This window comes from Podarcis cretensis (assembly GCF_951804945.1).
Source record: "Podarcis cretensis genome assembly, chromosome: 4".
NCBI lineage: Eukaryota > Metazoa > Chordata > Lepidosauria > Squamata > Lacertidae > Podarcis > Podarcis cretensis.
Genome location: NC_137173.1, coordinates 25,811,007 through 25,825,187, shown reverse-complemented (window position 1 = coordinate 25,825,187; position 14,181 = coordinate 25,811,007). Strand labels below are relative to the sequence as shown.

The window sequence follows — 14,181 nt, the reverse complement described above, 5'->3', positions numbered from 1 at the left end:
TCCCCAAGAAGCTGAAATAGATACTCCACAGTTAGCAAAAATAGTATCAGTTGTCTGCAAACCTCCTCCAGAAATATATATCTTTACAGCTCTAACCTTGAATTAAATGAATGTTACCAGTCACATCCTTGTCCAGCGTGCCTTTCCAAAAGACTACAATTACTGAACATGTTCAAAACACTTGCAATGTCCTTGCAATGAAATACTATGTTTTAAATCATCTAGGTTGCTTCAAGAGTTGGACATCGTTGCAGGAAGATGAAATCAAGAATAGGATAAAAAACTGCACCCAAACAAGCAGGGAACGAACAGGGTGCATGTAAGCAGTCCTTATGTTTTGAAGCACATTTTATTTTGACAGTTTGCAGCATTTGTGGCAATACATTTCTTCTCAGTTTCTGTGCCACTACAGCAAATCTTACGGCTCTGGGTGACACATATTACTCTCAGTTGAGCTGAAATAATGTTCCTTCTGTCTGTATTATAAGAATTGATTGACTCAATGGTTCAATGAGTTTCCTGGATTTTGTAGAAATACCACAACAGAATTGGTGATGACAGATATTCTTAAACACTTCAGCTCCACAAAACTGAGTGGTCTGAAGGGATCTTTGGACAGGGTCCCTCAGGATGCTTGGAATGAACCATCAGGATTTCAGAGCTAAAGATTTATATGGAACAAAAGATTCTGATTCATAAAAATAACTTTCAAGCAGATGCTTTTATGAAACAGGAGTGGGGAACATTTGGCTCACCAGATGTTGCTGAACTACAACTCCTATAAAAGCCCTTGCCATTGGCCATGCTTGGTAGGGCTGATGGGAGTTGTAGTTCAATAGCATCCTGCAAGCCAAAGTTTCCTCACTCCTGTTGTAAAATATAAAGATAAGAGCAAAATTATTTCCATATCTTGATTAGGAAAATGCTCCTGTGATTTGGCTTCTTGGACTGGCTCCAAATCAAGTTCTACAGTGGTACCTCAGGTTACATATGCTTCAGGTTACATACGCTTCAGGTTACAGACTCCGCTAACCCAGAAATAATGCTTCAGGTTAAGAACTTTGCTTCAGGATGAGAACAGAAATCGTGCTCCGGCGGTGCGGCGGCAGCAGGAGGCCCCATTAGCTAAAGTGGTGCTTCAGGTTAAGAACAGTTTCAGGTTAAGAACGGACCTCCGGAACAAATTAAGTACTTAACCCGAGGTACCACTGTATTTGCTTTTGTAGGATTATTATTAATTCTGAGCATTTTCTGTTCACGTGGCTATTCTCTTGCTGCACCAAACTATACAAAACACTAGCTTTTTATTTTCCTTTAGTTTGCTTTTTGTGTTGTTCTGACTAGTCTGCTATGTAGATAAAAGAAGAAAAACTCTCATCAATCCCAGACAGCATGGCCAATGGTCAGTGATGATGGGAGTTGTAGTCCAGTAATATCTGGAGGGCCACAGGTTCCCCATCCCTTCAGTAAGAGAGAGAGTGTGTACTAGTGTACCCTGCTTTGGATTTCCAGCCACAAGGCTAGAAAATGCTTACATTTATAACCGGATATAGAACAGTCATGAGTAGCCTGTGCCGCTTCAAGCATTACTTGACTACAGCTCCCATCATCCAAAATCATTGATCATGTTAGCTAGGACTGATGAGAGTTGAAGTTCAAAACTATCTGGAGGGCCATAAGACTCTTCATCGTTGACTACAAGAAATGTTGGGAACGACTCCTAGTTTTCACTTGTATGCTTTAATGCTTATTGTGGCTTCCAGACATTGCTTCAATTTAGCATATGCATACTATAAGATGTCAAAAACAGGTCATAACCAACATTGGTGGGGGGCATATGGACTGGCATTTGATGTGAACAACATCCTGTGTTTGCTGAAAAAACCTTGCATGCATGAAGAATCCTCATCTCACAATAAATACAGTGGTACCTCAGGTTACATACGCTTCAGGTTACACACTCTGCTAACCTAGAAATAGTACTTCAGGTTAAGAACTTTGCTTCAGGATGAGAACAGAAATCATGCTCCAGTGGCGTGGCGGCAGCAGGAAGCCCCATTAGCTAAAGTGGTGCTTCAGGTTAAGAACAGTTTAAGGTTAAGAACGGACCTCCGGAACGAATTAAGTACTTAACCCAAGGTACCACTGTACATGTCTTGGAGCAACACGGAGGCTCTTCCAGACAACCTGCTTGTTGAGCATCCATCCTTATTTGTTATTATATGAGATTGCCTATTTAATAAAAAACCATTTTGTTTGTGGGGAGATTAGATGATGTTGTGTCAAGGCAAATGCTACCCCACACTTTCCAGCACAGTTCCCCAGCAATTATGGGGGGGGGGTCCCAATATTTGGGGGAAGAGGTTTGTTGTGCAAGACCTCTCCATCAACTTAGCCTTAATTTGATAAGATGTGACTGAATCCCACCCCAAAATAGTGGCCGTCTGGAAGCACCCTGAATGTCCACTGCAATTGGTATATAATAGATGATGGGAGCAGCACTAACAATAGAAATATTGGAGAGCGTCTCTATAAAATATTTATGTTTGAGTGATTCCCTCCCCCTGCCCCTGTTTCCTTAGTCAGCAGCAACCCAAGACGAGTAAATATTCCTTTCTTCCTCAGCAACATATTTGAATAATACACAGAGCTAAAACGTAATTTACATCTCAATAAAATGCGTTTTCTTTCTTGACTCCTTTCCTTTGCTATTCCTTAGGAGGGCTGAAAAATGAAGGCAACAATCTTGGGAATAACTCTGTGTAATCATTTCGCACAATAACACTCTGTGTGCCTGGGTATAGACATGTTTTGTAGCTTGCACTGTATGGCTGCACTTACGTGGGAGTAAGCCCAATTGAACATAGCGGGATTTACTTCTGAGTAAATAGGCTTACCAGGATTGCAGTGTAAAATGACTATGCAGCTACCTTCTCTCTTGTAAAACCCAGCCTTTTCTCTAACAGTTTCTGCGGTAACCATCACTCTGTACTGTTTTTAAATCATGTGACCTCCAATAGCAAAGGCTGGAATGCTAAGCCACAAAGTAAATAAATAACATAGGGATATACAGGCTCCCCCTACCCCACTTATGCGGCGGTTATGTTCCAAGCCCCCGCGTGCATAAGTGAAATAGCATAAAACGGGGAACCACCCCACTTTAACAGGAAGGGCACATGGAGAAGAAGAAGAAGAGGAGAGTTTGGATTTGATATCCCGCTTTATCACTACCCGAAGGAGTCTCAAAGCGGCTAACATTCTCCTTTCCCTTCCTCCCCCACAACAAACACTCTGTGAGGTGAGTGGGGCTGAGAGACTTCAGAGAAGTGTGACTAGCCCATGGTCACCCAGCAGCTGCATGTGGAGGAGCGGGGATGCGAACCTGGTTTACCAGATTACGAGTCCATCGCTCTTAACCACTACACCACACTGGAGACAGAGTGTGTGTGCAAAGTGAATCTAGAGATAGGGTAGCTTGGAAGTTGGTGACTCCCCACCAGCGTGTGGACAGGCAGTGGTAGGGGGCAGACAGAGTGAGGAGGACCAAGCGAGCATCAGGTGGATGAGGCTGGGCCAGGCAGGTTGACCTTCCTGTCCCCTCCAGTTCCCTGCTTCTCCACCCAAGCCCAAGTGAGGTCCAGGAGAGGCAGAGCAGGGAGTACCCCTATGCTGGATGCCCGGTGGGCAGTGTCGGAAATTAAAAATGGTGGCTTATAACCAGCTGGCATGGAGGTCCCAGGGCCGATGTCAGTGTTGGTTGGTCTGTTGGGGTCCTAGGACTGTGGAAGTTCAGCCTGCCCAGATCAATGTTTTATGTCAGAGGAGATAGAATCACCCTCCCAACAATACCATCTTGGTACAGAGGTACCTTGAGTTAAGAACTTAATTCATTCTGGAGGTCTGTTCTTAACCTGAAACTGTTCTTAACCTGAGGTACCAATTTAGCTAATGGGGCGTCCCGCTGCCACCACACGATTTCTGTTCTCATCCTGAAGCAAAGTTCTTAACCCAAGGTACTATTTATGGGTTAGTGGAGTCTGTAACCTGAAGAATCTGTAACCTGAAGCACCTGTAACCCGAGGTACCACTGTATTATGTCTATAACCAAATATAAGCTTGAAGTTTGGTTATGTTTATGAGTTAACTGCTTTTTCAAAAATGGGTTTGTTTGTCTATGTTTGGTCCATTTAGTTCACTGGTTTACTTTTAAGAAAGAATAGTGGGGTATTATAAGCGTGTTAACTCATTAATTAACGGTAACAAGTTACACCTAGCACAGTTGAGAGGATGAGTGCGGGAGAGACTTTGCATATAAAATACTAATTCATTTCATGAATACACATGTGTGCACACACAACCTTGGCAATGGTGCGTGTACTCTGTGTATGCTTATATATACACACACAGAAAATGACACACACATACATATAAACACACAATAGCAGAGCTCATACTGCTTTTCCCATTGCAGATGTATTGAAAACTAGGATGGAGAGAAGACCTTGGTCTTGTTTCATTTAGCAGCCACAGAGCTTGTGGAAGGTGTAAAATTGAGGGCACTTGGAAATGAGGTCATCTGTGTCTCCACATACGAGATGCAGGATGGGGCTATGAGTTAAACTAACATGAACCCAGCTGCAATTTAAAATTAATTTTGAGAGTGCCTTAACGTTTGAAATCAACACCATAGAATTTTAATCCAGCCTTTAGCCTGTTCGAAGATTTTATGTCAAGTACAATTATTAAAATAAAGCCATGGTTTAAAAGCCACAAATGTTTCAGAAAGGAAAGTCATGGACCTAGGGTTCTATTTCATTATAGAAAGAAGCTGAGATCCAAAGGAAGGAGTTGCTTCTTGTTTTGCTACAGCAGCAATGGGAGGGAGGGCGCTTTTTAAGACGAGTAGTGTGGGCTTGTCTCTTCAGCTGCAGAAACTGCTGTTTCCCTTTGTTCATTTAATAAACCATGGTGGTCAATCTAAATGGGCAAAACTGCCACCCAAAGGTCCAGCGCAGTTTCCCAGGTCATGCAAAGCAAGTTGCCATCTGGGTCACCAAGTTACACAAATAATTTCCATGCCTCGGTCTGCAGCATCCAGCAGTATCACGGAGATTTGTCATGTGTTTATCAAGATTATGAAATACAATTACAGGAGGGAAGGATACAATTTTAAGGAAAAGTTGTATGCCGTTATTATTGCACTGAAACCAACGTAAAAAAGAAGCTGTAACTATGGATGCATTGTGCAGAACATGATTAATTACCTATCTTCATACATTTATAATAATGAATTATGGGTGTATGTCAGAGTTGGGGAACCTTTTTCAGTCCAGCCTTCCAGAGGTCACATGATAGTGGTGAACAAGGCCAAAGGCAAAAATGGGCGGAGCAATGAATGCAAATTTTACCTTTGGATAGTAGGCCATACACTCACACAACCCTCCCTAGCCTATATCCAGGCAAGCAAGAATCAAAGATACATTCCTGTCAGGCAAAAACGCTGGAGGAAGGTGTAGTTGTGGAAGGGTGGCACCTGGGGGGAGTCGTGAGAGCCAGATAAAGATTCTTGGAGGGCCACATTTGGCCCAAGGTCCCCCCGCCCTACTTGCCTGGAATGTGGAAAAAAGAAAACTCATTGATGGAAAATATTTGTCATGTGAAACCGTCAATTCACACAACAAGGAAATCTATACTACCTCAGCTGGCCTTGAGTTAGAAAGTGGGTCCAGGCAACCATGTTATTCTGAGAATGCTTGCAGTTCTACCACAAAGCAACCTGGTTGCTCTGGGTTTTCAGGATAAGGCAAATAACTGTATCCTTTCTTTCCTAGGACACAGCCTGCACATAAATGCTCAACATGTGACTTTGTTCTGGACTGCCAGCTTTTCAAACTGTCTCTGTAGCTATGCTTTTAACAACTTATTGAGATGCAGGAATTAACAGGCAAAGCTTCCCATAACACAGAGATATCAATTGCTGCAGAACCAGCTGCTGTTAAAGGCACAGGAGCATGCCAAGAAGCTATTGGCAACCCTACCTTCATTTTAAGCTTTGTTAGGGATGTAATCACAGATCAAGAAGCCTAGGTCACCTTTGTAATAACTCTTGAGAAAAAACGACAGGTACAAAGTCTGGTCTTGGCATCAGCGCTGTATTAGGATCAAGGCATTGCGGGGTGGGGTGGGGGGGGGGAGAGAGAGACTGGCCATTTCTTGCCCAGGAGATGAATTCTATGCATCTTAGTTTAATTTCGTTGCTGGAACCTCCCCATTTTCTAGGATGGTGCTAAGTGCTACTGGTGAACGCCGCTTAATGATGCCTGAGGTAAAGAGAAAAAACAATTTAGGCCAGGAGATCGGGAATAATTTTCATGCATTAGGCCACCTTCCCTCCCAAAAGGAAACTTCCAGGAATCACATGCCAGTGGTGGGTGTGGCTAGAGACAAAAGTGGGAGGAGCAATTCATGTAAATCTCATCTTTTTTCCCCTTTTTTCTTTTTTACAGTAATGATAATGTGTGGCAGGATTAAGGCATGTAAACAGCCCATTTTGCCTCCTGTGGTGAAACATGTTCTGAACAGGTGGAAATTCTAAAAAATGTATGATTCCATATAATCCAGTGCTTTCCTCCCTGACCAAAGACTCAGACAGCAAGTTTGGGGGTGGGGGAATAATCCCACCTCAAATCTTTTAGCTGGAGTTGCAAGGATTGAGCCCAGACTTTTCTCTTTTGGGTGGGAGGGAAAACAAAGCATATTCTGTACCAGTGGATTATGGTCCACTCTTGCTGGACAATGCATGTCTTCAGGTAGGGTAAGAGTTGTCTTTAGCTAGGAAAGACCTAGAGAAAAGTCATCTCAGGTGCAAGGAGCATTTAGCCCTCCAGATGTTGCTGATTTACAACTCCCCTCATTGCTCACCACTAGCCATAGTTGCTGGGGCTGATATGAGTGCAGGCCTAAACCCCAGTTATCTACACAGCTTGCCAAGAAGATTTCAGCAAGCTAATATTTTGTAATCTGACATCTATCTCCTTATCTCTGGGGAAAGTCAACACGAGACCTGTAAAACACTTTATACAGTGGAAATCCATTCAGATTTCACCCTCCTGCACCAGCTACCTCTGAGCTGAAAAGCATAGTAAGAACCAGAGCATAAATGTCATAGAAATTATCTAACCTGGCACAGTCTTCATTAAGAGTATGTTTGGTGCAGATCCTATTGAAGTACATGATCCACTGGGTGCTGAGCCTGGAATTCCTGCATAAGTGCCACACAGAAATAGAACACAAACATCTGATTGTAAGCAATTTCTATGGGTGGGGTGCGGGTGTTTGTGCTACAGCAAAAAAACCAAAGCATTGCAGCACCTTACAGACTAACAAATTTACCTAGTGTATTCATCGTGAATGGGTTCGGTGAACATCCTACTGAAGTGCACGATGCAGCAGGAGTCGGACCTGGTGAACTCGAAACCCCTGCATAAGCACCATAGAAATAAAAGTCAAACACCTGTTTTTCTTATCCTGATACCAAATTGAAACAATTCCATGCAGAGTTGCTTGGTGTTGCAGCAAAAGCAAAGATCCCTGCGGCAACGTTAAGGTTGCAAAATTTACCTGATGCATAATCCGTTGTAAATATCTTTGGTGTATTTCCCATTGCAACACGTGATGCACTAGGAGCTGGACCTGATCCACTAGGCATTCCTACGTAAGCACCACAGAAACAAAGAGTCAAACATTTGATTTACTTATCTAGATACAAATTATAAAAGTTTTTTTGGGGTAGCTGTGTCTCAGCAAAAAAAACACCAAAGAGCCCTGGGTAAAGGGCTAATGTATTCTTTGTTGAGAATATGTTCAGTGTGTATCCCATTGAAGCACACAATCCATATGGAATTCCTGCACAAACTACATAGAAATAGTACATAGACATTGCATTTCCTTATCATATGTTGTAAACCATTTCAGGGGGGAATTAGCTATCACCCAAGGTATTAAAGTTACCAAACGTCCAATATCAAGTGTAACTTTTTCATGTTCTTTTGTAATGGCCAGTGGTTGAAAAAACAAATGATACGGATCATTCAATATTTTAATTCATCTATCCAGGTTTTGAGCTGAAGACAAAAAATAAAGGTTGTAAGGTATGATGTGAGATGCCTTAGAAGCTAACAGATCCCTGATACCAACCCTATACTGTAATTAATAAAAAAAAAGAAGTAACATGAAGCATAGAATTGTACTGAGTCAGTCAAAATTTTAAAATATTTAAATGCTGAATTGGGACCTATCCAACCCAAGTGCCAAATCAGTAAAATGTTCCTAAGTGTAGGGAGGACTCAGGGTGTTCTCTCCATACTCAAGGAGTTCCAGTGTTCTTCAGCAACACAATTGCAGATGTAAATATAATGGAGAAAGGACATCAGCAACTCCAAGTACTGTATTACGACAGTGCATTTTTCTGTCCATTGTGACCGAGGCTTATAAAGCCTTTTAAAGGCTCAGGACCACAATACCTCAAGGACTGCCTCTCCTCATATGAACAGACCCAGACTCTGTGTTTATCACCTGAGGTCCTTCTTCATGTGACTCCCCCATGAGAGGTCGGAAGGGCAGCAACACAAGAACGGGGACTTTTCTGCAGTGGCTCCCGATTTGTGGAATGCTCTTCCCAGGGAGGTTCGGCTGGCGTCTTCATTATATGCCTTTAGGTGCCAGGCCAAAACTTTTCTCTATAACCAGGCCTTTGGTGAATCTATGGCCTTTTAAACTGTTGGGGATGCGTGTATTGTTTTTGTTACTGTTATGTATTTTGCGTTTTTAATCCTGTGAACTGCTCTATGATCCTCAGAAGGGTGGTGTAGAAAATAATTGAATTGAAAGGAATTGCTGCTGGTTAAATCCAGGGATTGGATTGGTTCATATGTTACACTGGCCATACAAATGCATACTGGGAAACATTCAGGGTTGTTCTTATGTAACAGAAAACATATTGTTTGAATCAGCAGCACCGATATTCCACTGAGCACAATATCATGTGTGGGGGATCACAGCCCAGGAGGAATGAAAACACCATTCAGAAATAAATGCAAGTATTATTGACACATCACACTTCAATCCGTTTTATTATTTGTAGAACAGAAAAGATGCACATATGGACAAAGACAACACAGTTAAAAAAATAGGTTCACAAATTATATACAAAGAAATTTTAACATTTTAATATTGTAAAAAGCAGTTAACATACATCCAAGTTTGCACATCTTTTTTGCTGGAGCCCAAATACAAATTCAAAACAGAACTGTGACCTGAAATTTGTTTTTAAGTTTTCCTTAATTCTGTCAAGTTTAACTTCCTCCTCCTTCCAAAAGAAAAACGGCCCATACTTCATATATAAAGGTGAAAAGACTTGTGTTAAGTAAGCTGTTCCCCTTACTTCTGAATGCATCACACTCAGGACTCACACATTTGCCAGATGACTTGCTGTTGCACCAAGACAAAAAACGCTGGCAGAACTTACAAAAATAGTAATGCCTGAAAGCAAACAACTTCAAAACCAGAGAATACATATGTGCACGACTTATCTTTTTGTTTTTAAAGGTGCCTAGATGAGAACTACAAATATCTGCTTGGAGTTATATACAAAATATTCTTTGTGTAAAAAGGCTAGACCTCACAAAAATTCTGTACACAAACACGCACGCACAAACACACACACACAGAGCAATGATCTGATGGGCTAATTTACAGCCCGGCCCTCAAAAGAGATGGCCTAGCACAAGTCCCAGTGAAGTGAATGGGGTCTGTGCTGGCAACACAGTTCAAGGACTATGACTGTAGTCCCTCATTTAAGGCAATAAATGTTCCTGTTGTTTCTGTTTTAAAACATTCACTGAGCTGGAGATGCAGCTCAACTAATGCAAGGCTATTACTATTGTAATTGTGTCAAATATTGTAGTTTACTCTCAAGTGTCCTGCTGTGATCGACCCTTCGTAGCCTCTTACCATGCCTGCTATCTGTAAGCATCAATTCATGCAGAATGACGAGAGAAGCAGAGTCTGTCTGCTTTAGGATGGAAGTGAGCCCTAACTTTAAGTGGACCCATCTGTTCCAAAACATCCCCGTCTTATGCAAACCACTCGTGCACACGACCTGCTCATGTGAACAGCCCAACATGGGAGAGCAACACACTGATTTTTATGGGCAGACATTTCTGCATCCTCAAAGCATCCTTTGGGAAGCACCTGCAGTATCAAGCCCATGTATTCTTCTTGCGAGACCACACTGCTTGTGTGAGATGTTTGTGAAAACTAAGGCCGTTTCAGAATGCACTAATCGGTCATCAGCTCTCCAAAAATCTACCTGAAGCCTTGTAGTTCGCATGACTGCAGTTGAGCAACTGTACAGCAAAGATACATCGCCACAGCTGAGAACCAAACCGGTCTGAGAACGTTTACATTGAACATCCAGTTCATTTAAAGCACTGAATGGAAAACAAAACAGAAATGGAAAACAGACAAAACAGCCCACAATGTCTCACATGCACTAGTAAATGTTACAGCTGGTTTTCCAATATGCTGCCACAACATGGGAGGGGAGAAAGAACCCAAAACACAAACTTGAAAACGTTCTGTCTTACAAGACAAGGTCTGAAATGCATGGTATGTACCCATATACATATCAGAGTGTGCGTTTATACTGTATATATTTACACACATATTCACAAAACCACCCTGATGTTTTTTAAAAGGCCATATCAAGAAACAGAAGACATGGACTCAAGCATTTGTACTAGAATATACTTTACCTGTACAAGGAAACCAAATATGCATCTCTCTATATGGTTTAAAGCATATTAACAAAAATATCCTGTTACTAATCTTAGGTTAAATAGATGGTTTTACACGGTTTCTTAATAATGAAGTGCATATCTAAAGACTATGACCCCTCCCCACAAAAAAGGATTCTTACACGAGTTCTGAGTCACCCAAAAAATAGCTGTTTGTTACAATTACGTTTTATAATCCAGAATGGGAAGAAGTAGCAAAATGTTATAAATCTCCAAGGACACAGAGCACCTACTATATATCAGCTTAAAAAAATAGATTTTCCCCCAAGATGACTTATGCCAATGAGTTGTCCCTTTTCTCTGACCCTAGCCCTTCCACCCCCCTTTTCACATTTATCTTTTCCCTCTCTTGTTCCCAGCTGGGGGTTTCTTCAGCTGGAGAAGCTGTCCTCCTGTGCCAAAACTTGCAGAGGCTGGGTTGGACACCCCAAAAGTCAGGCCAGCAGATGCCGTGATGCCAGGATTGCTGAAGTTAAACCCAGATGTGCTCGAACTGCCAAAGCCTTGTAGAGGAGGGGAAAATATTTGAACGTGAGAGACGCTGTGATCACATCAGTCTCCTAGCCAAGGCAGCTAGGGACAATCTACTGTACTACAGCTGTGGAATAAATTTCAGGCAGGTCATAAGCAAGTTCTGGTTCTTTAAACCAGGCATGGACAGACGGCAGGGCTTATAGAATCTACTTTTTTCATTTCTTCACTAGAACTGACAGGTATACCACCTGGAGCCAGGTGGGGTGGTCATGCCAAATGGAAATTGGCAGCTCAGGGGGCAGAGCCAATTACATATTGTGCCCCTGAGCCAGACACTGGGATCACCTGCATATACAAGTATATCTGACGAGACAACAGAAAAGGAATTGCAACAGCTCAATTTAGAAAAACAAGAAACAGAAGCCCTTCTTATCCCAGTAACTGGGACTAAGAAACCTTAGGCCTTATGTGCTGTTACTAGAGAGAACCAGGTGTTAAATGAAGCAGCACATTAGAACCCTTCTACCATGAAGAGAAGCTCTCTTCCTTTCCGATGAGTCCAGAAAACAGGACCTGGCATGTCCTGAAAAACTAAGATACTTAAGAGAAACACTAAATCTGGATAGTACCATCTTTAGCAGAGGTATGTTATGCTTTCACAAAGGAGGTTGTCAGAGTGCCACTCTAGAACATTTGGCACTGATATTACCTGGTTTTCAGTGAAGCCTTTCCCATTTGCCTAGGGCATTTTAAATGTTTTTTGGAATTGTATGGTATTCTGTTTTTAGCTTTGTTTTACTTCGTTACATTTACTGGTTGGCTTGAAATTCTATTTGTATGTTGTGAAAATTAATTTTATTCACCCTTCTGCACACCACCCTGCAAAGCTTTTAAATTAAGGACGGATTAGAAATATTCTAACGGCAAATAAATCGATAACATGAAGTGAGGAGCGAGTCTATGAAGCGACCTGATGAGAAAAAGTTCCTTGCACATATTGTCAATACTTGTTAAGCGTTTTCTATTCCACCCTAACATGAAACCCATCCAAGGAATTTAATAATTAAGCTGGAAATCCAGTTAATATTGCAGCCATGAGTTGATGGTGATAGCCATTCAGTGGGGCGGGGAGGAAGAGTCTATAGTGAGGGTAGTTGATTCTGCAGGTGCAGTTAAGTTCTTAAGCATATTCCAATAGGGCTACTTTTGTATTTAAGTGGTTTGTACGTAAAGACTACATAATCCAAAAACCTGACCTTATCCACCCTGAGGGGTACCCAGTTTGGGAAACGTATTAGGTACAACTCTTACTTTTAACCCCAAAAGTGCAGCAGATACTTTGAGTCCTTTTAATGGACAAAGGCTAGAATATGAACCATCATACAGCTAGTCACATGCACCCAGAATAGATATGGATTTGCTTTTCTCAAAAGTAAATTTACAAAGTTACTGCCTAACTACAATTAAGAGGCATAAAACAATTGTCATAAGCCAACGCTTCACTGAGAGGTGTGCAAGTGGTTTGGAGAAATAACTGGTTTAGATTAGTTAGCAATAAATGAGCTGGCAGCAATTGGCGCTTTTGAAACAAGCTAGTATGCGAAATTGCATTCCAACCAATAGATGGCTGCATCTATAGCTAGCATGTCTCTATAAAGCTGCTGAAATGACTTCTTCTTTTTGAGTAGCAAATCTATCGTATCATACCCTACAATGCCGTTCAAATTTTCCTCATTTTTGAAAGATTTGCTATGCAGCATTGAGGGAGACAGTGTTTGAGAAAAGCAAGCCCAAAATTCCCTTGGAAGGGCCTATGGATTCGCACTACTGAGCTTGCGAGAAGGAAATGAAAAACACTTTTCTAATCTACTAAATTATCCTTCCACAGATGGGAGCTTCTAATACCATTCTGAAAACTATAATTTCCACAAACAGAAGATTTGAATGCAATGACTAAGGTGGATGCCATGCGTTAGGTATTGATAACTTATAATACCTTAACACTCAGAACACAACAAACCTGCACTAAGGCTTCCTGAAGGCTTATTTGTAGCTCCAAATCCAAAAGATGGTGCACCCGTGCCACTGCTTCCAAAAGCAGAGCTACTTCCAAACCCTAGTGGAACAATAGTGAAGACAGGGAACACACGTTAAGATACACACAGGGCTAGGTTGCTTTCAAGAATTGGCCTTCCGCAATGTCCCTTCAACATATACCGTATTTTTTGCACCATAACACTCACTTTTTTCCTCCTAGAAAGTAAGGGGAAATGTCTGTGCGTGTTATGGAGGGAATGCCTACGGGTGGCATGCCTACGGATTTTCCTCCTCTAAAAACTACGTGTGTGTTATGGTCGGGTGCATGTTATAGAGCGAAAAATACGGTACTCTGCAGCACTGGAGCTATTGTTATTGAACTGCCATGGGAAGGTTAAAAAAGGGGTTTATCTGCACAAGACTTCATTATTAAGTCTGATTAAATAGAAAAGTCTGCAGGCAGACACACATTCTTCAATTGCTCTTAATAGATTAGGGAAGTTAGGGAAACGAGATGCATAGTAGGTTCAACTGATTAAGTTAAAGGACTAACTTTGTCAAACCTGGATGTGTTTTCAGATGGCAGTGGGTTGGACTAGACATTTGGTGGCAGACACAGAAGGTAGTTTGGCATTCTTGTCAAACCCAAGGTTGAGTAAATAACAAGTAAGATTCCCTCCAATTATTGTGGTAGAGAGGCAACTTTCTGCTTTGGGAGACAAGGGTTCTACCCCCAATTATAGAATTTACTTGTAAGAAATAGAATACTGCTATGATTTCAGCAGAATTCCTTTCAAGCAAGCATGCATAAGAT

The 14,181-nt window shown here is 41.7% G+C and overlaps 1 protein-coding gene across 3 annotated transcripts in view; it reads right to left on the bottom strand.

The window, feature by feature from the left end:
* Nucleotides 1–6,136: 6,136 nt before the first annotated feature.
* The window catches only part of NUP58 (nucleoporin 58), a 34,602-nt gene continuing 26,557 nt past the window's right edge, over nt 6,137–14,181 (bottom strand). For 2 of the 3 annotated variants that reach the window (XM_079973760.1, XM_079973759.1), the window contains exons 15-19: nt 13,351–13,446; nt 7,621–7,710; nt 7,393–7,479; nt 7,181–7,261; nt 6,137–6,320 (exon numbers count right to left, since the gene is read on the bottom strand). In XM_079973760.1, the coding sequence (XP_079829886.1) occupies nt 6,241–6,320; nt 7,181–7,261; nt 7,393–7,479; nt 7,621–7,710; nt 13,351–13,446 (434 nt within the window). In that variant the 3' untranslated portion in view covers nt 6,137–6,240. Of the gene's footprint in view, nt 6,321–7,180; nt 7,262–7,392; nt 7,480–7,620; nt 7,711–9,112; nt 11,360–13,350; nt 13,447–14,181 lie in introns of those variants that run through there. The other variant, XM_079973761.1, reaches the window with a different exon arrangement.